General features: G+C 35.9%; 2 protein-coding genes across 2 annotated transcripts; both read right to left on the bottom strand.

Moving 5' to 3' along the window:
* Positions 1–43: 43 nt before the first annotated feature.
* Positions 44–18,583, bottom strand: si:dkey-199f5.8 (beta-1,4-galactosyltransferase 3). Its single transcript, XM_043260714.1, has 7 exons — positions 18,426–18,583; positions 7,892–8,943; positions 6,917–7,152; positions 5,045–5,232; positions 4,473–4,595; positions 3,458–3,562; positions 44–3,191 (listed from the first exon to the last, which is right to left on the bottom strand). Exons 2-7 carry the CDS (start codon positions 8,148–8,150, stop codon positions 3,026–3,028), a joined length of 1,077 nt encoding a protein of 358 aa, XP_043116649.1. The 5' UTR covers positions 8,151–8,943; positions 18,426–18,583; the 3' UTR covers positions 44–3,025.
* A 1,872-nt stretch (positions 18,584–20,455) lies between these two features.
* On the bottom strand, positions 20,456–26,085 carry psmc4 (proteasome 26S subunit, ATPase 4). The gene is made up of 11 exons (XM_043260664.1): positions 25,980–26,085; positions 25,190–25,288; positions 24,873–25,059; positions 23,906–24,052; positions 23,684–23,793; positions 23,514–23,607; positions 23,243–23,410; positions 22,728–22,804; positions 21,624–21,792; positions 21,349–21,404; positions 20,456–20,892 (listed from the first exon to the last, which is right to left on the bottom strand). Exons 1-11 carry the CDS (start codon positions 26,013–26,015, stop codon positions 20,779–20,781), a joined length of 1,257 nt encoding a protein of 418 aa, XP_043116599.1. The 5' UTR covers positions 26,016–26,085; the 3' UTR covers positions 20,456–20,778.
* Positions 26,086–27,839: the final 1,754 nt, after the last annotated feature.

Below are 27,839 nucleotides of genomic sequence, written 5' to 3'. Positions count from 1 at the left end.
CCTCAAGGAATCCGTAAATCTCTAAAAACACACAGACATGTAGTACATTAACATTTCTTTTATTAAATCATCATAAGGCCGCTGAGTAGTGTGCAGACTTCTCAAAGAAAAACATGCCCTGTGTTCAGAGCATTGCCCACTGAAGAACTCCAGATACGCCCGATAAGGCACATTTAGAAACATCGGATCCATTACCCCACCTGAGTAATGTGCAGTCTGTCACGTCAAACTATAATCATTCACAGCTGAACAACAGAGTTTTCTAAGTACCTTCTATTATGGTGATGCGAATAGTTATCAAATATAAATTCTCAAAGTGAAGAATGAAACATCTCGAGTCACACCTTACATCCCCAAAACAACAAATCAGAAATGTTTACAGAGGTTAAACTCACGTGATATTCATTGTGAGCCTAATGGCGTGTATAATGGACAGATTTAATTAACCTGGCAATTAAACTTTCATAATTCGAAAAAAAAAAAAAAACTACTGCTAAAGAAAGCAAAAAATAAAACATGCTGCTTAAAAAAAAAGAAAAAGAATTTTTGGTATATCTGCCTCAATTACATCCTTCAAATGACCCAACACCCATTTTTTTCTTTTTTTTAAATGATCCATCACAAGCTCCCAACAGCATACAAGCTAGTAAAGAGGGGAGCCACCTTTCACATTCACACAGAAAACAGCAGCATTCGAAAAACAATGTATGATCTAGCTCTCTCAGTATCACAAATGTAAATCCACATGCACATATCCATCCGCGTATCTGGTGACTGGACTGTCAGAGAATGTCAGAGAGGACTGAACTATGCAGAAGACGTTTAGAGGTTAGACAGAAACAAGGCATGGCAAAAAATAAGGTTAATGTTACCCAGTTGAGGCAAAATTTCAGCACTGATACTTGCATGCAAAGTTTTGCATGTTTAAATATGAAATGTCTGAAGCATACAAAAATAATTTCTTTTTTCCCCGTCTGTGTCAGAGGTGTAAGTTTTAACGGTTGAGAATTATTTATTTATTAAAAAAATTTTAAGACTACCAAAAATGGATCTCATTTCTGAAAAGCAAGCAAAACGACAAGTGTAAATTGTCTGGAACCATTTCAGTGTAAATGGTTGCATTGCACGTGATTGTGTTTGTGATTATTACTAGCACACACAATTGTAAGTAAATGCATGCAAACAAATTTTCTTCAATATTAACAAATTTGACTGAATGCAACAACTTTCTTAATACAATAGCGTATTATTAAATGCAGCAATTTATGTTTAAAATTATTTTGATTCATAACAGCAATATATTCAAGAATGTTTTCACAAATATTAGTGCATTTAACTGAAAGCAACAACATGCATCTAAATGTTTAGGATGTTAGCGCATTTAATGCAATAATAGTTTGTTGGTTAATTGAATTTAATGCTGCACCTTACACAAGAATGGTTTATGATTAATAGCACATTTGATTAATTATTTGAAATGTACAAATATTAGAGCATTTAAATCAAATTTAAGAATTGACCAAAAATTGCTTTTATGAATCTTAATGCAATCAAATGACCTAAAAATTTTACAAACGTTCGAATTTAATTTAACTTCATGCAACAATTTACATAAGAATGGTTTTACAAATGTTAGTGCATTTGATTCAAAGCAAATATGTACAAATGGTTTTAAGAATGTTGATGTATTTGAAACAATGCAACAAAGTATGTTAAAATTATTTTTCAGGTGTTCCCAGAGCATTTTATTCAACGGGACAATTTACTTAAAAATAGTTTCACGAACAATTTACGCTTGCGTTTTTATGAGTGAAAGTCTTTAAAAAAAAAAAAAAAGTTCTGTTAACAAGGTAAGTACCTTTTCAGGCAGTATCTTTGAATAAGCAAATGTTGGGACTCGAAATGGGAATAAGGGACAAAGACTTCGGGACTTCTGAAGTACACAGTCCTCACGAAGCCGACCAACAGCACAGCACGACGCGCTGTTCACTGACGTGACATTCTCTCACCAAAAGGAGAGATGTAGCTACATTCAACAAGCCTATTACTAATCCAAAAGCAAACCGCACGTAACCAGCCAATCCTAAAAAAAAAAAAATAAACAAAAACCATGCAGATAAAATACAATGTGTCGAGTAATTCATGAAGTGAGAGGCAGCACGTTGATTATAAAAGCCAACGTTATTACTAAGACAATCAAAGGCAATTACGACAATTCAGAAATAAAAAAAATTAACTGAAAAAATAGGAGGACATCTGTATATGTAAAGTGGTTATTACTACCAAAGTGGCCAGTTCTGACTGAGATACTCGAAATGGAAGATATGTATAATATCCATCCACCCGCCAGTATAGCAATACAGTACATAATCGAAAGTACTAATTTACCGAACAGGAAATGCACCAGACTCACAGAGTAGTGCAGCAAACAATTTTGCTTACGTAGCACATCGGCCTGCTTCGCTATTTCCGTCACGTGGCAGAAAACTAATTTTACCCCTCCCTAAGACTCGGCCTCACCCAGTGAGACACGTCAAGCCACGGGCGCCCGAAGCTATGCTTCAGTCATCATGAAAGAAATGTAAGGAGAGAGTGCAGCTTGATTCTAAGGCAACGGAGGCTTTTAAATGGTGCCCATGGGCACAGAGGATAGATGAAGAGTCTGTCTGTCAGGAAGCACACACTTCCAGCAGATTGGTCCGTCACGGAGTCTGCAAAGCGATCAGTGCGTGGACCGGTTGATGAAGTTTCTGCAGCATCCTGACCGATAAAGTGAACCAGTGAGCGCAGGATCAGAATAAAATGTAAAACTTTGGAGAAAAAGGAGGAGGAGGAAAGACAGAGATTCACGGGACCACTAGATGGCACCACTGTTACAGAGGAAACAGAAGGTGTGCGGTGCAGTAAAGGCATGACGTCCCTAGAATTCACTGGCCATGTGCATGAGGGTGAAGTGGTCTGCAGGCAGTGCGGCGTTGACGTTAAGACTTGCGCCTCCGGGACCCGCAAGAACGCTGGGAGTCAACTATGAAGCAGGCTTTTTTTTGGTCGTGTGCAGGCCTGCTTCGGTGCCAATGTTGACCGTGATGTTGGTGTAAAGCGGCTGGTAATCCCGGGACGTGATCTCGTACTCCACGGTATTCATGCCGTCTTCTTTCCATGTGTGCCGGGTCTTGGCCAACATGTTAAACCTGGATGAGAGGAAACAGCATGAACCGAGAAGGTACCGCGAGATGATGTCGTCGTATTAAAAAAGGTTAGTTTACCCCAAAATGAAAATGATGTCGTTAAGTACCCACCCTCGTGTCGTTCCAAACCTGTAAGACTGGTCTTTCAGGTTTGGAACGACTTGAGGGCGAGTAATTAATGAGTTTTCGTCAAGAAAAATCGTCATTCCAAATGCAGAAAGTGGCTTGTTTTGAAAGTCAATTATGACATGGTCGTAAGGCAGTCGTACCTTTTGGGATTCACTTCATTGCCTTTGTCATGCTTGTGTTTGATCATCTTATATCGGCCCACTTTCAGAGACGGACGACTGATTAGCATTCCTCCGAGCGAGACCCTGAGGAGATGAACAAACTTAACCAATGCTGCAAAAGCAAAAGCAGGCACTCAGCATGGGAAATCTGAGAAGCTGGTAACATTAATGAGTGTGAATTTATTTTTTGAAGGCAAACCATAAAAAGTGCAGTATGTAAGATTAATGCAAAAACAAAGGCCATTCCGCCCCAGAATGTAGAATTATTTAGCATTCTGGAAAATGTGGCATTCTTTTACTTTGGTGCACTAAAGTTCTTTTAAGAAACATGATAATATGCAGTACCATTCAAAAGCTTGGGATCTGTAAAAATTTTCTTCTTTCTTTTAAATTAATACTTTTCTTTAACAAAAGGATGCATGGAATTGATGCAGTACAACGGTGTTTTTTAAACAGCAAATCAGAAGGATTATGGGACACTGAAGATTTAACTAATGATTCAGCTTTGCAGTCATAAAATAAGGTTACATTTTACTGAAACGTAATTTAAATTGAAATAAACTTGAATTGTGGTTTTAATAAACATTTCTGATGTGCAGAAAAATAATCCATAAAATCTAATTAAGTGTAAGAAAGGTAAATTCTATTAGTGGTATTCAACTAACTTTAACATTACCTAAAGTTTCTATAGATTTACTTGGACAGAACTATAGATTACATTCCATATATTTTCATATTTCAACCTTTGAGTGTGGCTGAGCTTGTGAGGCATGACTCGACTACACAATCCAGCTCTATAAAGCAGACGGTAACACACTGTCAGATGTGGACACTCTGCCTTTGAACTAAAGAAACTGGAAAATACAGGTGGTTCATGGCCAGCTGCGCCAAAAAGACTGATCTCCTCCCACACAGACCCCTCCATTAATACACACACTATCTATGCATACAGGCCCTCAGTCCCTCCAAAGCAAATAAACCCAAGATCACTCACCGGACACCAATGTCATCGTCCTCTCCACCCCAGCCCCAGTAATTGTTTGGGAAACCATTCATCTTGAGGTACTGAACAGGGGTCAGAGCCGACACTCCTCCAAAATACATCTTATAAGGCAACCTGAACGATAACAAATAGAAATGCACAACAATATAAAACTTCAATCTGTTAGTGACTTCATATACATTGGTTGTTGTAACTATAAGCATTCTATTATTACATGAGTGTTTTTTTGTTTTTTTTTTTTGTTTTTTTAAATCAGATTTCACTTTTTTATCTTTAAAAAAATTAAATAAATAAATAATAATTAAAAAAAAAAATCACAGTAAAAAAAATATATATTTCTTGGAAACTTCTTATGCTATCATAATTTTTTGCTATTAATACATTAAAATACTATTTTACCTTTTAGCTTACTCAAAATGTAGCTTTTTTTCCTACAAACATTCTTATTTATTTCACAAACACATGAATCTTAAATTGACTTGATAGCAAATCATATATAATTGCATTGTCTGGAGTTAAATGAAGGCATGAAGTCAAATGAAATGCAGCTAGAGATCACTGACTTGTAGCCAAATTTGTCCATGGCAATGGCAGCGTGTTTGGGATGAGTGTCGCAGACATAGGTGTTGCGGTCGTCCTCGGGAATGAGGTCCACGTCGTGAAAGAAGAGGCAGTCCCAGTCCTCGTCCCTCATGGCTTCTCGAAATCCCACGTTCATCAGCTTTGCTCGGTTAAAGGTATAATTACCAGCCTACACACAAAAGCCGCTATTGTTATTGAGCAATTCATAATGGCAAGAACGGAGCATACAAATTTAAGATATTATTTAGCGTCTGTAAAAACTAATGTGTCCATATAAATCCAGTTACACAAATACTGATAAAACAAAGCATACAAACTGAGCCGTGCAGCTTATATATACACACATTTATTCTCATAAAAATGTGCTGAATCTATAATGTGGTCAGGATTTTCAGAGAGCAGATTAATAAGGATTACAGACTAATCCTTGGCCTATTGACGTGAAGTGGGAATATCAAAGTCAGGAACATAAGCAAGAAGATGGTTTTCTTTTTAATGGCAATTTTGTAGAAAAGCGTTTGTGAGAAAAATGGTTAAAAATGCAACACTTCACTTTCCCTGCAAAGGGAAATTATTTTTGTCAATCTATAGATTTTTTATTTTTGATATTTTATATTTTAAATTGTAATTTTACTGAAAGGTTTTAGTAATTTAGTTTTTATTATTTTTATAAATAGTTTTTTAGTCTACAGGTTTTAAGATTTATTTTTTTTAATTTCAGTTTAAGCTCAAGATAAAACTAAATGAAGATTTTAATTTTACAGTCTACTTGACTTTTACAGTCTACTGAATCCTTGCTGATCAATAGTATGATCATGTTTAATCAAATTTATTGAATAATTGCGACAGCATAAACACTATAACCAAATCGAAGTAGGACTTCAATCTCACCGAGTTTAAAAGTACAGCAAAAACAACTCAACTCAAAACTCTGCCGATATTTCATGCCTTACATCTATAATCCTACATAAAACTGTATTAACCCAGGAAACCAACAATGATAAAACCAGACAATATAGCCCAGAGAAACAGGTCTGAATCTGGCACAATGTTGTATTAGGATCATTTTTCTTCACTAAAATGAGAGATCAGCTGGAGGGGGGAGCAAACGGTGGCCAGCGATTGACCTGTGAGCTGTACAGGTTTGCATCTAGATCGACAGCTATAACAGGATAAAGTGATTACGACAGGCTCCGACAGGAAACAGCAGGAGGCACAGTTGAGTTGTGCTATAACAGAGCTGCATATTTAATATGTAACCAAGCAACAAATATATCTTTGTACAACACGAAACTGCGATAGCACCGTCTAAAATTAACACACACAAGATGCCAACTGAGAATAAAACTTGTATTTGGCAACAAATAAAACACACGCAATGTATGGATTAATCTAGGGCTTAAATGCATGAATGAAAATCTGACAAATCAAATGACAAAATACAAACCGTAATTATTAGTCTCGACAAATGATTAATCGCACCCAAAATAAAAGTTTTTGCTATTTGTGTGTACTGTGTATATTTATTATGTATATATTTTAGAAAAAAAAAACAGTACAGTCTAGATATCAGTAAACAAAAACTTTTATTTTGGAAGCTATCAATCGCGATAAATCATTTGAAAGCAGTAGTGATATAAAGCTTTGACTTTTTTGGTATTATTTAATTGTCATCTCTACTCTATACCATAGATATCAACATTATTACGAAGAACAAACATTTGCTGACAGCACCTACTGAGAGTCAAAATACATTTAAATGACCAATGAGAAATATTAAGATTTATGTTCAAGTGATTACTTAAAAAAAAAAAAAAATTACATTTCCTAACAATAACTGGCTGAAGACGCACCTGGTGAATGACATAGATGCCATAGTTCAGCTGCTGGCGCTGTAGGAAGGGATGTAGATAGTAGAGGAGGAACTTGAGGTGGTGTTCCCGATTTCTGTGGGGAATGATTATTGCAGTGCGATGGCGAGCCTCACAGTTCGGCGGCCTATAACGCCCTCCGCGAACGACAAGCGGATTCTTCTTCTCGACCTCGGCAAGCGTAAGCCCAGACGGAAAAGTGACATGAATTGGTCCACCTGAATGTAAGAAAAGAGTGTGAGCAGGAATATTTGCTGGATGAGGAGGAAGCAACTGACTTTGAACTAAAAAGTGTTCTGAAAACTCTCTTAAATGAGGAAACATTACATTTATTTTCAGTTGAAGGCTAACAAACTGCAAAGTGGTTTTAATAGTTTGACGTGTAGAACCTTGAAAACTGCTGGCATGACTGGACTCTATAATTTTGCAGGAACTATTATGGTTTATAGAAAAAGTATTTATAGTATGTCTCATTTCAGTTTCTTCCCAATATGGTAATGGCGATACTGTACTGAAAAACCAAAATTAGTGATCCATGACTAAACCCAGATTTGACATGCCATCCATGACCATCCATTTTAATTATTTACAGGGTTTTACAAGGTTAGGGTTTTTCCAGCACATTTCCAGTATTTTTTAAGTGGAAAAAAAATGTAAGAATATTAAAAAACACAAGCATACATGTATATACTTAAAATGTAAATGTACTTAAAATGTATATACATATACAAGAAAAAAAAATATATATTACATACATACATGAATAGTAATTACAATTATTATTAATATTTTATATACATTTAAACAAACACGCAGACGCAAACTGCTTTCAACTTTCTTCTTGAAGGAAGAAAACCTGAAAGGAAAATCTCCCAGGCTAACATACTGATATAATACTACCAATAGTGGGGGTGATCACAGATTTGATAACACATCTGAGCAAGCTATCAAACTCACCAATCAGAGGAGACTGCTTGGGGCAGTAGGGCATGTCCTCTTTATTAAGAGCAGGGCCCAAAAGGGAGAGGTTGGCATAAACATCCGTGTGGTTGCGTCCACCGATTGTGTGTCCCGACGTGGAATCAGTCTTGCGGAAAATCCGGAAAAAATATGACACTCTTTTCTGGTAGCCCTCTCTAGAGAGAAGAGCCATGACCACTAACTGGACGCCCAAGAACATGATTAGATAGCGCCATTTGGACTGCAGCGTGAACATGGTGAAGGAACTGTTCAGTGGAAGCGGTGTACAACGTTAAAGAGTCAGATGAACAGTCTTGGTGCGTTTAGGTTGGATATGTCTGAGGAACGGGACTCTACGGTGGTCTCATTCCTCTCAGATACTTCAAACTTTTACTTGCATGCAGAAAAAAAAACCAAATGAAACTGATATGAAAACCTAAGGATATGTAAACAAAATCAATTGTTTCAATTGTTGCAGATGTATTAGATATGTGGAGTAGATGTAAACAGTTCGATGAAACACAAGGCACTTCAGATATGATGGATGAAAAGGCTAGGTATCATTTATTCTAACAGACGTTCAGGACTGCTGCAGGTTGAATTAGATTTGCTTTGCTCACTGGCAGTCTTTCAGCCTATTAATATACAACTCCAAATGGAAACTCCCAGTGTTCCTCTGGTGTTTTCATGATTCTGTGATCTACTGAGCTTCCATCAAGCTCCACCAAAGCCGTAGGAAGGATGTGTCTGGCTGAAAGAAACTGGTTTTGTTCCCAGAAGCTCTCAACAGCAACAGTCCTCTAAAAGTCTCATGGTCACTACAAAGTAAAGAGCGTGAGCCACAGAAGTCCAAGGTATTGTTTTGTAGTGTGCTGGCGTGTGATAGTGACTATGGATATGCTTCTTGGATATGTAGGAGGGGAAAACAAAGAGGAGGGGGGGAGGGATGATATCCAACACCCCCAGCTATTGTCTCATTCTGTCCTCGTGCAGGGGGAGGGTCCAAAACCCCGTTCAACGCCAGCTGGTTCAATGACAGGAGTCAGTGTCTGAAAAACAAAGAGGGAGACGTGAGGAGTGACCCAGAACAGAGGCTTTACAATATGTTAAGTTTGTTTATTTGCTTGTGTACTTCATATCAACTCACTCCATTTACAAAGAAAAAAATTTTAACAGTAAATCAATAGTTACAAACTTTTTAAATACTAAAATAACATATATATATATATATATATATATATATATATATATATATATATATATATACACACACATATATATATATATATACATATACATATACATATACATACACATACATATACACACATACATACATACACACATACATATATATATAAACTGTTTTCAATATAATATTAAGAAATGTTTCTAATCACCAAATCAGCATATTAGAATGATTTCTGATGGATCATGCAACAATGCAGGTTTTCCATTAAAGAAAAAAAAAAAAAAAAAATTACATATTTACTATATATTAAAATATTAATTTAAATTTGATTAATATCACAGTATGAATATATTTCTGATCAAATAAATGCATCCTTGTTGAAGTGTTCTTTCAAACACATGAATCTTACTGGCCCCAAACATTTGAACAGTAGATTAAAAAAAAAAAAAAAAAAAAAAAAAAAAAAAAAAAAAAACAACAATACTTATTATTAGTATTAGTAATAGTATTAAATAAAGAACACACAAAAAACCCACGGCCAGTAACTTTCCTCAATTAATTTACCAATGGCAGGTGTGGCAAAAAGTTAATTTTGGACCCCGTGTTCAACCCCTGGTGAGCAAACACTACCAGCTTGTGTCACTCCCCCCTCCATTCCTCTAAAATGTGTTTAGATGAATAAAGCCTGCACTTGGTTCCAACATGGCTGCCTTCCCAGACACAGGCCTTATCCAAGGGGAAAGAGGCAAACACCCTCAGCGGGAAGGAGGAACTCTGTAAGATCAGTCCTAAAAGCCACATCAGCCCTGCTGGGAATTCTTTCCCACCACCACGAGGATCACTCTCTAGAAAAAAAGAGACCCGGGGCTTCAAACAAGCTTCATTTAATCTGCCCGACACAGTCTGGTGGATCTGTACTTACAAATCAATTACAGCTCATTAAAACTACCACTCACAGGCCAATAATCCTAATCCTGGGGAATAGCGCAGGGATTGGTGGATTGGCACGAAGGGAAGATGAGGCGACGGTATGAGGAGAAGCGTCATCTCTGACTAATCTCATCTTCAGCCGATCCTTCTCACAGATCACAGTGAGGAGGCCAAAGAAAGAGGCATCGAGGGAAAGGTTGGCAGTGGTGCTGTAAATGACATCTTTCCACTCTGGTAAATGAGGTCAGAAAGCATGAGGTTTGGCTTTGGACTCACTAATATGCACATACCGTCTCAAGCCATTAGGATGTTTTTTTCTATAATTCTGTAGTTGACGTGTGGCAAAGTGGTCCTTTTTAAAAGAGAAGTTAACATCCAATCTGGGACAGGAGAAACCGAAACTACACACTGACAAAAGGACGGTCAGGAATGATACTGATATCTCATGACACGAGTACACAAAACATGCTCCATTTTTAGATTTGCATAGCTAAAAGTAATGATCATTTTTAGTTTAGGAAGTCAGCTTCATTCTGTTCCCTCAATAACCACTGAATCATTTAGTGAAGGATTCATAATAATAGTTGGAAGATGTCATATGATGTTTATTTATTACCATGTCTATATTGGTGATCAGAGAAACGACAAACAACAAGCACTTCAGTCAACCCGTTTGCAATATTAAGCTATAAAAACAACTGGAAGCCTATGGCACCATAAATGTATAAATGGACACATCCCACTCTTACAGTAAAAATAAGGTGGATACATTTATTATTGAAAATCCATAGCAGAAATGGTAAAATAATGAGGACAAAATAATAGGTCAGGTTTTTTATGTTTTTAATCTTTTAATTTTTTTTTTACCATATACAGTTCAGTCTGAAACTTGCAAACAACAAAAGTAAAATAAAAAGTAAAATATTATTTCAAGGCACTGGATGTTCTACAAAACAGGTTTCAAGTTCAATTATAAAATGCACCACAACAATTTTCTAAATCTATAGGATGTGGTAAATATACACTAAACTAAAAAAAATCGCTTCAATCATAACCGGTCACTAGTCATCCAAAACATTATTTGAATCTAATATTTAGAGGCACTCAAGATAGCCAAAGCACCTTCTGGCAACAGACACTAAATGCAAAGCTAAGCATGGCAGGTCTGTAGCCACTGAACTGGAACAAAGTAACTTACTAAGCCACATGAAGACCAGAAGCAACCAATATTAAGATAGGACAGGGATGGAATGAGAATATGTGTCCTTTTTTTCCCTTGCCAGTGAACATGTCCCCCCCGTCCCCCTTGCACTCTGGATTCAAAGGGACAGCACTGGCATGACTAACTGCATCTTCACGAGCCAAAACACACAATCTTTTTATCTTCTTCCTTTCACTCTCCTTCCTCACATGGCAGCAAGCGTGCATCTTTACGCATAAGGCTACAATTGGCACAATGCATTGTGCCCGAGGCCTCATTTTTTGAGCATACACTACATAACCCAATGACAAACAGAAGAATAGGACATGAATGGGTAAATATAAAGTGCATTAACATAAATATACAGAGAGATCTTTCCCGCTATGAAGCCCCTGGCGACTCGTGTGCAGCAGAGAGAGAAGTGAAAAACTGCATGACGCTTACATGAGGCACCGACAGTCTGGCTCAACTGAATAATGAGATTTCATCTGCACTAGCATCTAATGTCTCCATGGAGAGTGGAAAACTGTGTTAGATTGTCCTTAACTAAAGGACAGCAGAGAGGCCAGTGAAGTACACTTCACTCAAATACATGTTAGATCGTTAAAGTGCCCTTATTATGGGTAATGAAAGGTTCATATTTCAGTTTTGGGAGTCCCCAACAACAGATTGGCATGCATGCAAGGTCAAAAAACAAATGGAATTGTTTTATAATATGTATTTATTTTTACCTCACTTGCTCAACGATTCCCAAACGACTCACTTAACAATCAATCTTTCCAAACACCTCCTTTGCGTGAGCCCAACCCGAGATAACTGGTCAATTTAATTTCCATTTTATTATGCCTTTAATGCCTGATAAGGCATCACTTGTGAGTGTAGTACTACTTTGCGTACAGTGGTAATGGGGAAACCGCTATTTTTTTCTGCTCCAAAAGTGGCATCTAGCAGCAAAATATTTATTTGCATTTTCATTCAGACCAATGAGAAAAGACCAACAAGTGTGCGGGGAGTATGCTAATGTTTCATGTTGAGGTCAACTCTGATGCGACTCTTTTCAATGATTCAGAGTCACTTCATACACGGTGCACTTTCAGATTTAAAACTTCACAGGATGTTTTCATTCACTTAGAGCTGTGTTACACACTGCATGAAAGCTTATTATTTTCAAAAACCCATAATAGTGGCACTTTTAACAAGATTCTTTGTCAAAAAAAAAAAAAAATTTAAGCCATTTTAAGATTCTATTACATCAGTGGAAGTGATCATTCGGATTAATGACCACTGTAAAATCATACAGTCCTGCCAAATAGAATTTGCACGTTTTATTAATATATTTGAATATGAATTAATATTGACTAAATAGATGTAAATAGAAGCTTATAGAAAATAAAATGCATGTGCTTTGTAACGACCCCTGCTACCCTGCTCTGTAGTACTCATACAAGTACATTTTAGTACAATTGCAATCAAAATTATGTAACAATAAAAACAACCTTATGGTTGATTGTTTATACATAAATGTGTTGAAAATACAGGAACATTTCGAGCCTCTGTTTAGAAACATTCCCAGACAATTACTAAGCAACATCCTGATCTACAAGTATTAAAAGACAGCAAGTATTATAAGAGTAAGGAAGAGAGAATAAAAAAGTTGAGAGGCTTCAAACCGTTAGAATTCTTAGCCAAGTCAGCGAGACAAATGAAAAGTTGGCTGGAGCTGCAGAGCATCTGGATTCCATGTGTTATATTATGAGACCAGTAGAAGAATAAAAGAGTTTGAGAAGAGGGTTGGATTCCCTGGATCCTGCAGCCTGCTGTCAATCAAATCTTAAGAGAAAACAATCCCTCGTTCTTTAGCTTCACTGTCACACAAGGTCAACAGTCAATCTATCAGCCAATTCACCAACATCTGTCCATGTACAGCAAAGCATGTCCCTCCAAAGCCTACAAGATCACTCAAATACACACCATCTGTACAGTAAGCCACAGAGTGTACAAAACCGCGCTGTCCAGAGCCTTTCTGCAATGCAAGTATGTGGCTTTGCAGCGCCTAAAAGGCGGACCATGTAATAGAGGATGCTGTGAATGGACAGAACCAAAAACAAACATTAAAACAATAAACCACCTTAAAAACAAAGGTCAATGGGATCGAGACGTACGTGAACAAATACAATCCAAGTAAAACAAACATTTCCAAAAAACAAACAAAAAAAAAAATACATTTTTAATGCTATTTTTTTTAACTCCCTATTAATAAAAAAATACCATTAAGCAGCACAACAGTTTTCAAGGTTAATAATAAAAATAAATGTTGAGCACCAATAAACTGATTTCTGAGGGATCATGTGACGATGAAGATGGGAGTAAAGCTTTCTAAAAAGTTGGATTTGCAATCACAGGAATAATATGTCACTAATAATAATAATAATAATTTACAAAAGCAAAAACAAAAAACAGTTATTGTAAACTTGAATAAGTTTTCACAATATTACCATTTTTACCATTATTTTTGAATTTGCCCTGCTTTGACATGATGTTACCTAAGACCAACATTCATCTACATCTGCAGATTTTGGACATTTGCATCTTGGTGCTTTCCTCCAGGATGTCTAATGCAATATCCCACATTATTTCCATAAAAAAACACAGATGGAAATACTCGAACGCCAAGTGTACATGGAATCAGGAAGACTTACTGATCAAATGCTAGATACAAACATTTAAACCAAAAAAAATATATAAATAAGTAAAACATAAAATAAGATTTACAATGTCACAGCTGGTCACCAAATGGTTTCGCAATTTCACATGTAAAAACAGACCTGAGCTTAAAATGCGTCAGAGCGACTACAAGGAAAGAGGTCACACTTTAGGGACTATGGCATTTGGATGTCAGAACCTTCACTCGGTCAGATCCAGAGCATTTATATAACATCTATGCACATAACCTGAAGGGAAAGTAGATGCTAAGCATGTCGAATCCAGTCTTGATGCAACAAAAAAAGGGATCTTGCTTAATAATGCACAAACAACACCAGAGTTGTTTGCATAAGCTATGATTTCAAATGCATTAGAGAAAAAAAAATATCAATATCCTCAACCCGGGAGTGCATATAATAGTGAATGGCAACGCAGACAATCCTTTGTGATTCTAGAGGATTTAGTTTTGTGCCCGTAGCTACAGTACCAGGAAATATTTTCCCTCAGCTATATTACTCAGCCTACTAAAGCTGTTTCTAATGCCTCACCTGGAAACAATGAAATGCGATTCATCATAATGCATAAAAGTGAAAACTAAGTGAAAACTAACAAAACCTTAAGTTTTGAAAAGGTGCATCGCTTTCAAAAGGCAATTTTCTCAATATTTAGATTTTTGTCACCTTCAGATTCAAATAGTAGTATTTTGGCCAAATATGATCCTATCCTATACATCAATGAAAATCGTATTTATTCAGCTCTCAGATTTATGAATCTCAATTTCATAACATTGACCCCTATGATGGTTTGGTGGTCCAGGGTCACATGTATTGCCTCTGAGCTCCTAAGTAAGAGAAATTTATTAAATGTCTCTTTTATAAAGGGATAAAGGGAAACATTTATAAGCCATTGTATGTCATTTTGTTAGTATAAAAAAAGTATACTAGTTTTTTTTTTTTTTATATTTCAGTGTAAAATTGTGACGATACTACTAAAACCTGTATTTTGATTTTATGTTATTAAGCTTTCTTTCCTGTGACAGGGAAGCTGGGCAGAAAATAGCAAAAATAATAAATAGGGTGAAAAATTCCGTAACTGCGGATTTCGTATTGCGTAATATTTTATTTCTAAATTATTTTTGAGTTGTATTTTAATTATATTGCCTATTGGTTGAGGCTCACATCCAGTTCAAGACATTGATGTGTGCTTATAGGTCATTTTTTTCTCATTTCTAAGTCACATCTACTAAATGAATTAATGCAAACAACTATAAATATGTAATAATCAATTTCGAAATAACAACTCTTATTTTGAAATAGCTATGTTTTATATTGCCGAGATAAAATATGTACTTTTCCAACCACTTAGAAATAATACAGTATAAACGCCTTTAAGTAAACATTGTCTAAATTCATTAACAGTAGATCATTTGAAGAAAATGCATGATATTAACAGATTGCAAATTGCTCTGAAACTGTGAGCCCGTTTACCATTTCTTCTTTTTGTGAATCTGTAGCTTCGAATGAGTCAGTGATTAATAACCTATAACCACTGTGATTTTAGTTTTAAATTGGTTTATGCAACACTTAGTTTTGCCATCATTTATTGCTTTATTATATTAATAACACACTTAATGGAATGGTAAGAATGTGGCATAAAACATGATATACAATAAGTAAGGCTAGAAAAACTCGGCCTATGGCACAAAAAAAAAAAAAAATAATAAAAAAATAATAATGCACCTGTATCAATTTAAGGTGAAAGATATTGTCCTTTAACAGCAAAGGTGTGACTGCAGTCTAAGTGGGGGTAAGAATGTTACAACACTAGTTGTTACTTCGTACAGCGCTGCTATACTATAATAATTACAATTTCCAAACCCCAAATTTAAGAGGTCTTAAAATGAAGACATTTGTTATTCTATTTCCGATACATTTAATCAAAACTGAATAAAAATTTCATAAAAGGACTTTCTTTTATTGGCACAAATGCTACCAAACACTCTGCGGACGTGTGTGCAAACTTTGAATTTACTGTCAAATGAGAGCGAACCACTCGCACCGTCAAGCCCCGGGCCTTTGAAAGAAAACGTCGGACACAGCCTTGGTGCAATACATTCCGATGAGTCAGTAAACCTGGATCTCATAATCCAGTGATTGAACAGGCATCAGAGCACAGCTTCCATACTATGGTGACAGCAAGTACACAAAGCCAAACTCTTCTGGGGCTAACTAGTCAGAGAATGCATCTAGTTGGTTAATTCCCTCGTTGCAGAAGAACTGCAACAGAAAGAACAGAACAGAAAGAACCACGAATTGTTTTCAAATCCTAAAACTATTATTACTAATTCTCAAAGTTAGAATGTTACAGCAAACATTTTGCCTTTGACTCTGCTGCAGTGCCATGGTTTGGAGCAGGAATTATCTATTAACTCCCAACGGATAGATTTTCTTTGACCTTGGTGGTTTAAAATGAGACTGCTGACATGAAACCACACATTTTCACTGACCCATTTTGCATTTCCATGTACCTACTTCGCGCCCTATACAGCACAAAGCTACAGGGAGAGCAAAACCCATAGAGCGAGTAGGACAACCTGCTGCTTGGATCTGTAACTAAGCGATAAGATCCTAGGGGACTAAAAACGTCAACCCATAACAAAAAAAAAGGACTGAGAGTCTCTCACAGGAAAACAAAGCACAGCAATTTATTATCAGGAATAGCTGTGCAATAAGTAAAACAGGAATAGATGTAAGCACCGTCTTATCTAAATGCATGTAAGGATTAAACTGAATAATGACTATAAAAGACAAATACAAAAGAATTTGATTTTTTCAAATATTAACACATCAACAGGGTTTAAGAGATATTTCTGGCTCTCAAGCAGTTTATAAATCACCTAAAAAGGATCACAAAAGTCAAGGTTTCTTAAGGCTTGCTTATCGCACTATAATTTACCTCATCTTCAAAGGAAAACCCACAATGATTCAAAGAAGCATTCATTCTTCCAAGAAGCATGCCTTCCAAGAGGTGTTTAAATAGCCAAATTTGATTCAACCACTAAGACATTTACTTACACCATCCTGCCAAAGACAAACTATCAACCAATTATTTAGGCAAAAGGTTTCTACGTTGCAAAATACAATGAATTTCCACATCATAAAGTGAATAAAGCCATCCGTACTTGACATACACACACAGATATTGCACAACAAAACTTCCTAACAGATTTAGGGGAGGGCACGCAGATAAAACAAAACACATTATTCGTGTTTATCTGACCTGAATTGCAGAACCTATTGTTTAAGTTTGGGAACATTATGTTGGGCTTAAGAAACCGAATACCAAACCTACCTGATGAAAGAAACCAGTTTAACAAATACTAAAGCAAAATGGGAAATTTTACTAAACCACATTAGTTATTTAGACATTTATCTTATTTGCTGGAAACAGAAAAGACAACATAAAAAAACTGCAAACAAACTGAAATATATATAAAAATAAATAAATAAAAAAAAAATATATAATATATATATATATATATATATATATATATATATATATATATATATATATATATATATATATATATAAACTTTCAAAAATTACATTTTTATTTTTTGTAATTCTTTAGGTTTGGTTGCATCAATAAATGCCACAACAAACAACAGATGTATTCACAGGTAAAGTAAAATAAGTATTTAATGTAACTGGTCCTATTAGTTAATGCATTAGCTAACAGTACATTTTACATTTGCTATAGCACTCTCTCTTTTTCAATCTTTCTCAACATTAGTTAATTTTAGCTCAAGTCCATTTATATAGTAAGGAAGATTAATAAATGCTTCAAAGTCATTTTCATTGATAGTTCATGTCAACGTATATAGTTAAAAAACGTGTACTAATGAAATCTTATGTAAACTAGTACCATGTAAGATTTATGTAATCATGCAGATCAAAAGTACTCCCTCTTCTAGGTAACTTAATGTTTATCACAATCCAAAACAAAAATAAACAGCATGACATTTAGTTCTAAAAACTACTTTGCACCGATAACAACAAACGAAATGCTGGCAATATTTTAATGATGTCTTGCAGTGATGTCAAAAGTAAAAATAAATAAATAAATAAACCATAAAACGAATCCACATTTGCCAAACGAGCGAAAACTGCAGTATGAAGATAAACGCAGGCTTGTGCGGCAGCGGCGCGTGAGTGATAGTTGTGTTTAAGTCACAGCTGGATATAATGACACGCCACGACCGCTGAGGTAGGTGTCAATCTAGCGCCTCGAAAACCACACACAAGCCGTTTCCCCGTAAACATGGGCGGTTGTTTTAGTCCTCAACTTGGGAGGAAACGATGCTGAGCTCGTACGGTTAGCTACAGCAGGCTAGCACAACTGGGGCTCCTCACACACTCACCAACCCTCCCAAAGGTGGCGAAAATACACTTCTACCGAGGCCAAATCAGGAAAAAAGACCTTAAAACGAGACTTTGGGACTTACCTGAGGAATCTCGGACAGTTTGGTGGACTATTCCCTCAGATATTCCGTTACTCCTGTCTATTTATACGACTTCGTCGACTCCGACGCTTGTCCTGTCGGAGTTGAAAGCGCCCAGCATGCACAGGAAGTGATGCGCGCTCACGCTGCTATGCTGTGCACTAGTGCGCTCACATTAGGGCACTTCTCTCTTTTTTTGCGTGGCTGATACTGAGGGGGGGTTCGCAACACGTTTCATTTAACCCTCTGTAAATTGGTTTCTATTTGTTAAGGTCGTAAACGTTCATATAGCCAACAATCTACTACTCATCCATAAACAATGCAAATGAATGCAAAAGAGCACTACTTCAACCCACTGTAGCTTGCAACATTAAGTGAGCGCACTAATATATAAAACTTGGAAATATTGTAAAAAAAAAAAAAGTTTTAATATGACATTCTTCCTCGTGACTCCGCCCAAAACAACCCTTATTTCAAATATGTTCTGTACAAAAACAGAAACTGGTCATTTAACAACGAGCGAAAACCAATTCAGTAAGTGCTTCAGAAAGAACCACAAATGGTTTTCAAACCATCGGAGTATTAAGCTACTGTGTTACCTCAAAACTGAGTTTGTCCTGTCAATGTTTTTAAACAAAACAAAAAGTTCTGTTGTCACCTCAGGATGATTGCTGGAAATATTTTTACACACTAGTTAAATGACATCAGCAAATTTATATAGTGGACTTTTATCTTAACTGTATGATAATTCATTTATAAAGTCATTTATAGAGTCAAAACAAAGTGCAAATTAAGTCACTGTCACAGTCAAAGTCCAAAACACATAAATGCAGGTAAGATCAAAATCCGACCATATAATCACTGATAAACTGATGAAAATGACAGCATAAATAATGCTGTGCCACAGGACTGGACCTAAAAGACAGTGTCTCCAAATAAGTGGGTGAGAATTATTTTCAATTACGCTTACTAAAATACACCTTAAAGCAATTTTTTTTATAAGTGATGTTGATCAAAAGAGTTTTGTAGTTGGGGGAAGGGGCGGTGGCACATCAAATAATCTGATGATCTGTCCTAAAACCATTCAGACCTGTTGAACCTGTTGTCTTTCAGAAAACAAGACAAAGGTGGGCTGATTACAATACATTCGGCGAAATATATATGCTTAGAAATAAGGAATATCCTATGACAAATCTAAGTGGACTGCAATGCACAACACTGGTGGAGAGTCGAGACACATTTCAAATACTAAACTCCATCTTGTGGTGAAAGTCAGTAGTATAAAAATGGAGACTGAAAAGCTTGTGAATCAAAACGAGGAGTGAAAGACATCACTGAAGAGGTTCGGTTTGAAATGTTTAATTGCATTCTCAGAAAGTTTCTCCTAAAACAAACAAACAAGTGATTTCTGTTTATATGCAGTGCTTGGTAGTAATAAACGATATGCCTTTCGGATTACATAATCGATACAATTATAAAATGCTTACAATTACTGTATTATTTTCTATAATTTTCTTTTCTATTGCGTAAATACTGAATAATGCATATTCAAAAAAACCCAGGTTGGGAAAATATAAGCAGTTAGAATTACAGGAGGATGCACTGCAAAAGCAAAAAAATAATTTATATATATATATATTTTTAAATTAAATATTTAATTAGCTTTTCATCGATCTACAATTCCAGAACTTTTTTTTTTTTTTTTTTTTTTTTTACACAATTCTGTAATTTTTTCTGACTTTTAGTTTTTTTTAACATTTAAATTATTACAGAAAAATTATCATTTTCACTTTGACAAGATTTTATTGGTTCCTACAGATTGAATTGAACAGACCAAATTGTTTTTTTGAAACCCAGGGCCATTACAGTTCAAAAAACCTCAACAGATGTACGTATTTTGCATCCGTCTTGGCAGACATGAATTGACATTAATGTGTGCTGTATCAACCTTTTAAAAGTAAGTAAAATTTGTTTAGTTGTTAAATGTCAAAATCCTGTTAATATCTTTTCAGAAACACACAGAAACCATTATCTGCCAGCTTACATTCTGGTTGTTATCAAAAACATCTTTATTTAGAGTCATTATGGAAAACATTTTAATGGTTCTTTGAAGAGAGTCATTAAACAGAATACATAAAATGCTCACCAGATGTACATGTTTGTTTTTCCATCCATATTTTATATAATGTGAATCTGAAACAATCCTGCGAAATCAAAGTCCCAGTACAAGCAGTGTAAACCCTGAAGATTTCAATCAAGGTTCAAGTTTTATGTTCTTAATATTACACTGTACGTACAAGTAAAGGCTGAAACAAATAGGGTAAAAGCTAACGGCGATATCTAGTCGAGGCGTATACTACTTGTAGAACTCGTGTTCCTGCTCATCTTTCTTGATAACGGTCTTGTAAGCCTTCTCAAAGTCCTTAGCCAGCACAATGTAACGGTTTTCACGCACAGCCAGCATACCAGCCTGTAGACACAAAAAGTAACAGGATTAATCATAACAGAAAAACAGGTTTGAAAAAAATTCTGATCACAAATAAATATGGACCACAAAACCAGAAATAAGTAGCACTGGTGTATTTATTTGTGGCAACATGCATGGGTCAAAATTATAGATTTTTCTTTTTTTAAAAATCACTAGAGAAATTAAGTAAAGATCATGTTCCAATATATATATATTTTTACATTTTTGATGAGTAATATGCATCACTAAGGACTTCATTTGTACTTTTAAATCAATATTTACATTTTTGCACCCAAAAAAGTCTAATTATTGTCTTATCCTGACAAACCATACATCGATGGGAAGCTTTTAAGGTGATGTATAAATCTCAATTTCAAAACGCTGACTCTTATGACTGGTTGTGTGGTCCAGGGTCACACAAGACATTTTTTAATGAACATAATGTCTGTTCTAACTCACCTCCTGGCAAATAGAGTTGATATCTGCACCAGAGATCTTGTCGGGCCTGGCAACATCTACATCTTGGTTAAGGCCAATTGTAAAACATTTATTTGGTCTTGCAAGTCTGCACAAAAATCTCTAAAATAACTTACTACATTACTACACTTACTACATAAATACAAAAATGTATTTATTTAAATGAGAAGTTTGTTTAATCCTATATACACACACAGTAAATGAATAACTGTTTGTAATCATAATGAAAAAAATGAATAAATGTAGGGCCAGGATACAGTCCTCCAGGTCAACCTCCTCTGAGAGGTTCATCTTGCTGGTGATGGTGGAGAACACCAGTCGTTTCTGTCGCCGGTCAGGAAGAGGAAACTCAATCTTACGGTCCAGTCTACCCGGGCGCAACAGAGCTGGATCCAGTGTGTCAGCCCTGTTGGTGGCCATGATAACCTGTCATTTAAAAAAAAAAAAATGAGCAGACCTGTGAGGATACTTTCCCATCTGGTTTTAGATCTCTGTACAGCACAGAAACTGCATTTTTGAAAATTAACAATGACCTTTTGCAAGTTTTTAATACAGGTTCATGTGGATTTTCCTTTATTGGATTTAAGTGAGGCAATTAATACAATTGATCATAGTATTCTGTTACATCGATTGGTGGGTTTTCAGGGTGTTGCTCTTATTTCAGAAGGGAGAACCCTCTCACTGAGCAGTTTTTTTTCCCTTTGTCGGCTCCTTTGTCATGCGGTGTGCCCCAAGGGTTTATTTTAGACCCTCTTCTCTTTACCCTTGACATGCTTCCCTTTGGTGCCATTTTTAAGAAACATCTACCACTGCTATGCTTAAAGAGGGATCACATTTCTCCAGTTTTAGCATCTTTACACTGGCTTCCTGTTAATTTTAGAATTTATTTTAACATATCTGTCTGTGTGTACAAGGCTTTATCTGGCCTTGCACCTAAACACATCAGTGACCTTGTGATTCCTTACACTCCTCCAAGGGCTCTTAGGTCTATTAATCAGCTTCTCTTAACTGTTCCTCGTTGTTGCTGTAAAACCAAGGGCGGCCGGCCTGCATGAAAATGCGAGACATGCTCATTCACAACGTAGTTTTGTCTGTACTCAAATCTTATTTGCCTTCTCTGGCTTTTATTGTCAGTTTAAGGCTCTGATGTCAGTTTGCTCTTATTCTATTTTAAGTTTAAATTTCATATAATAGGTTTTCTTTTTATGTATACTCGGTTGCTCTGTGCTATAAAAAAAAAATATTTTGACTTGACTTCATTTCAAAATTGTTACTCACCACACACGTTAAAAAGTGTGTTAATTTCATTATCTTATTTATCTTTTTTTTCCCCAATAAAAAAAAAAAAAAAAAAGTCTAACCTTTACGTTCACATTCTGGTCAAACCCATCCATTTGATTGAGCAGCTCAAGCAGGATTCTTTGCACTTCTCTATCAGCTACAAACACAGAAAAAAGAAAAACAGTAAGCACACAAAAATCAAAACTGTCTCCTTGAGGACGTCATAAAATGAATCATGACTGAAAAATGAAAATTTAGATTTTAATAATGTAAACTACCATTCAAAGGTTTTCAGTAAGATTTTCTGCTTTTGTTCCTTATGTTTGACAACTCTGTGTTTATTTGATCAAAATACAGTAAAAACAGTGATATATTACAGCTTAAAATAACCATTTTTTAATTCAAAATGTAATTTATACCTGAGATTTCAAAACCAAATTTTCAGCAGCCATTACTCCAGTCTTTAGTGTGCAAAAGATCCCTCAGATATCAAAATTTTCTTGAACACTATAGTATATTTAATTTTGTTTTATTATTATCATCATCATCATCATCATCATGAATACTTCATATACATATAAATAGGGATGCATACCTCCAGTCTGTGCATCAAAACGCTTGGTAGCAATAGCATCAATCTCATCGATAAAGATAATGGCCGGGGCATTCTCTTTGGCCAGTCGAAAGACATCTCGCACCATGCGTGGACCCTCTCCGAGATACTTCTGCACAAACTCAGATCCCACCACGCGAATAAAGGCAGCTATAGAAAATTAAAACAATTAGAAAAGCTGTAATAACCACATGCACGCTCAAATCAAATTTGGGTATAAAGGCTAAAAGGCCCCGATCAAACTTGAGCCTACCTGTGGTGTGGTGAGCCACAGCTTTTGCCAACATAGTCTTTCCACAGCCAGGCGGGCCATACATGAGCACTCCTCTGGGTGGGTCGATACCAATCTGTGAACAGAAACAGAATGTGAGTGGACGACCAAGACTGCTTCGCACCCACAGACGCTTGCATGTACAGACTTACCTGTTTATAGAGCTCAAAATGTGTGAGGGGAAGCTCCACAGCCTCCCTCACTTCCTGTTTCTGGATGTCCATTCCTCCGATGTCAGAGTACATCACATCCGGCTTCTGATCTGGGGTCAAACAGAGAGGAAGCACATTAAAAGTGACAAGACGGTGCAAGAGTTTTTTTCCCCCTCCCTCAAGAAATAAATGTGCAATCTAGACACAGGATAAAGAAAATACCTGAAGTGAGCATCATGATGCTGCTGTCAGCTTCTGGAGGCAGAACATCCACCAGGGCATTGCTGTGCTTGTGCAGAGCAACAGAGGCATTGGGCTTCAGCAGCTCTCTGTCAATTGTGCTCAAAATCCGAACATAGTAATTGGATCCTAAAGGAATAAAAAGGAAAAATCAGCATTTTTGACATTGTAGTTTTAATAAATGCTTAAGTATACATTTTTAATTCGTAAGAATCTGGCATGATTTCATCCAAAGAAACTTACAGAGCATGCAGAGAGTATACTTTTGAAACTACTTATGCAGGTTATATTTATTATTTTTGAAAATTCTGATTAATAATTCTATAAATCAACACCGTCACATACAGCCAGGGTTTCTGCATGTTTAATAAAAGGAGAATTTAAGGTCAAATTAATTAAATTTAAGAAATACACTGAACGGAACGCCATGTCAAAGTGTTGTTATTTTTTCAATTTATATAAAGAAAAACATATGTTTTGAATATGCTTCAAACCAGCAGAATATGGAAATTAATTTGACTACCTTATAATCAAACTGCAATAAAGCTTGATTATAAAAAAGGTACAAAAAAATTGGGGAGAAATTTAATTACATTAAATCAAGATACATTTACTTAAGCAATTTGACATCAGTTTATAATCTAAGAACAAATATCTGTTAATGGTGTCAGAAAAATCAGTTTAATTAAAAAAAACTCTTATTGTCATCTCTTATTGTTTTAAGCACAAACTAAATTTTGTTCAATTTCTCCAGAAAACAAGATTTCATCTTCAATTTGCATATCACAAATGTATACTGATTTAAGGATGTTTATATATTTGAACTGGAAAACATAAATACTGACAAAGAACTTTAATGGCAAAACAGATTTAAGGCCTATCTAGACCTTAAGTTAAGAAAAGGAGAATTAAGATCCACAGAAAGCCTATACCGGATCGGTCCTCTTACCAGTGGTTGAGCCCACAATAGCAGTATTCTGGTCGACTGCTTCCAAAAACTGTCCAATAACCAGAGGGATGCTCTGTATCCTCTTCACCTCTTCTTGGGCATGAAGGAACTCCTTTTTCAGATTCTTCTGTTCATCTTTAATGTACTCCTCCTGCACCTCTAGAAACTCCAGCTCCTGCTGCAACTTCTGCAGTGTGTAAGTGATTACACGTCAACAAATGTGGTCAATACTGTGATAGATTAGTAGCATGTCAATCACACACAGTAAAAAGCACCCAAAAAAACAAAAACAAATGAAACCTCACAAACATACAAACCTTATATCTACTGTAAAGGTCCTCCAGATCTTCTGGTTCAGGAGCCAAGAAAGACAAGCCAGTCTGGGGCCTTGAATTTAGCAGGGCCGGCACATCATCCTGTCAAGAAAAAAAGATCACAATATATATGTATATACAATCAAATATTTACCAAACTCACATTAACTATAAAAGCAAAGAACGTCATAATAAAACTAAATGTCATAATAATACACAATTTACATTACAATCACATCATAATCAATGCATATTCAAGCTGTATTATTAATATATTTATACACATCAAATTTTGAATTCACAAACACCACCGTTCTGTTAAGCGTCATGTAAGGCTTCTTAATAGATCATCTTATAAAGACAGACGAAAGTTTAAAACGTTTAAACGTTAAAGACAAACGCAGATGATAACGGAATGCTACGCGGCTTAGCAATAGCATAACCGATTTACGTTGTGAACACGTTTAGGAACGCGTACAAAGAGGTCACATACAACTCAAATAGGATCAAATGTGAAGTTTCAAACTCTACATATCCGCAGAGACTCCTGCTCATCCGCAAATTCTCGAAAGCGCACATGCTAACGTTAGCCGCTGTCAGAGAACGGCATGACTGAGCATTTGCTGCGAGCTGAATGAATCGGCATCCTTTCGCTGTTTATTGTAAGCTTCCGTCTAATTTTCCTTGGGTGTAAATGTTTTGCTTATGTGGACCGGAACGTTTTCGAAATAATAACGCTGTGCAAGCCGCCCCCTCTTTGTGAAATACTTAAAATCACAACACAACATCTCACCTGAGGTTTCTCGACCAGCACTCCGCCGTCCTCCATGTTTGCTTGCAGCAGCTGACGTCACGTCGCAGACTATATGTGAAGTTCCGGAAACGTTCACCGGGTCCTAAAGTCCGCCTCTTCGTCTCCTCTTATAGTACAGTCTGTATGTACCAAATAAATTGTACCTGTGTGTCCTGGGCCTACATATAGTTTATGTTTTGACCTACGTATATAAATTAACATTCAAATGTGCATTAAAGTGAACAAAAGTGACAGTAAAGAACTTAGCCTATAATGTTACAAAATGTGTCTATTTTAAATAAATGCTGTTCATTTTAACGTTGTATTCACCAAAGAATACTGAAAAAAAAAAAAAAAAAAAAAATATATATATATATATATATATATATATATATATATATATATATATATATATATATATATATATATATATATATATATATATATATATTTTTTAAATTGTTTTTAACATTTACAATGGGTCATTTTTCTTGAGTAGTAAATCTGGAGTAGGTCTAATAGCTGCTGAAAATTTACTTTTGCCATTCCATGAATAAACTGATCGTTTTAATTTTTATTATTCACTCAGTAGGCTACGTTTATTTTAAATACTAGCATGAAACTGTATGAAATCGTAGTGAGATTTATTTGAAAAAACATCTGAAGCTTTTTAACTGTACCAAGTTATTATGAGAAATCTCTCATGAACAGTGACTTTGTGACAATTTGAAAATTGGGTACCAAAAAGGTGCACTATACCCTTAAATTTCTGTGCAATAAGTAATATTTTCTTCTGGTTGAAAAGGCATATATCTTTATTTAGGAACTGTTATTTAGTTTTTATTACATTTATGGATAAATCAGCAGTAATTGACATAGGATTCTATTAGAACTTGTAGTCTTCTATACAAACAATATCTAAACAAAGATGAAGACGATGGTTTTATGTGTTTATTTTTAGAAAATGGCATCTTTTCATGTAATAGTTGTGTGGGAGGAACTTGGGAGCACAAACTGCATTTGAAAACAAGACATAGCACAACAAAAAGATCTTCAGTTGCCTACTTGGTAACATAAATTCATTACTAAATAATCATAACATGAAGATAATTCATGTGTCATATTTAATTCACTGATAGAGAATATAATTAAGATTAACCAATAGATTATGGCAATAAATGGCAATATGCAATTTTTTGATGAATGAAAAAAGAACATTTGATGCACAAAAAGCTTTTTTTAATGTACAATTTATTTATTTATTTTTTTCATCTTGTCTTCTGTGTAGATGCTTTATAAATGGGTTCAAGCAGGGGCGTCTAGCATCTTTTCATCTACTGAGGGGAATCCTCTTCAACTTCACATCCTCATCATCAAATACCCTGAAAAGACACGAGATTCCTTGCCACTTCCTTGCATCTTTTCCGTGGGTCGGCAAGCAGCTTCACAGGAAAATGGGTTGGTTCCAGAACAGGCAGTGTTGTGGACGCATCAACACGATGTCCAAGCAGAGACATACGTTTGTCCACCCTTGCTGGTCGACTTGCAAGCCTGGGCAGCTGGGGTAAGGATAAGGGAGCCGTGGTTTTCAGATCAGACTCACATGAAGGCTCACCGACCTTTCTCATTGCCACGACCATTAAATGGTTAGCAGGTCTGATCCCTCGACGTCCCGGGGGTCTTTCTCCTGAAACTGATGACTTCTCTTCAGCTTCTGTCAAGAAGAAATGTCCAGCGGACTTGTTCTGTCCAGTAAGAGGTTTCCCAGGATATAGGGATGTTTGTTTGTCCACCCTCACAAGACTGGGCAACGAGGATGAAGAAATGCGACCATCACATTTCAGAATAGACATTGGCCTA

The sequence above is a fragment of the Puntigrus tetrazona genome, chromosome 16, assembly GCF_018831695.1.
Source record: "Puntigrus tetrazona isolate hp1 chromosome 16, ASM1883169v1, whole genome shotgun sequence".
In the NCBI taxonomy this organism is placed as follows: Eukaryota; Metazoa; Chordata; class Actinopteri; order Cypriniformes; family Cyprinidae; genus Puntigrus; species Puntigrus tetrazona.
Note: the sequence above shows the minus strand (reverse complement) of the source record. Positions and strands in the feature narration are given on the sequence as shown.

Coding starts and splice junctions, on each gene's coding strand:
- psmc4 (XM_043260664.1), bottom strand. CDS start 26,015: ATGGAGGACGGCGGAGTGCTGGTCGAGAAACCTCAG. Junction 23,608..23,683: donor ATTTTGAGCTCTATAAACAG/GTAAGTCTGTAC, acceptor TTCTGTTCACAG/ATTGGTATCGACCCACCCAG. Junction 21,793..22,727: donor ACCAGAATGTGAACGTAAAG/GTTAGACTTTTT, acceptor TTTAAATGACAG/GTTATCATGGCCACCAACAG.
- si:dkey-199f5.8 (XM_043260714.1), bottom strand. CDS start 8,150: ATGTTCACGCTGCAGTCCAAATGGCGCTATCTAATCATGTTCTTGGGC. Junction 5,233..6,916: donor GCATCTATGTCATTCACCAG/GTGCGTCTTCAG, acceptor TTTTGTGTGTAG/GCTGGTAATTATACCTTTAA. Junction 3,192..3,457: donor AATGAAGTGAATCCCAAAAG/GTACGACTGCCT, acceptor CCTCTCATCCAG/GTTTAACATGTTGGCCAAGA.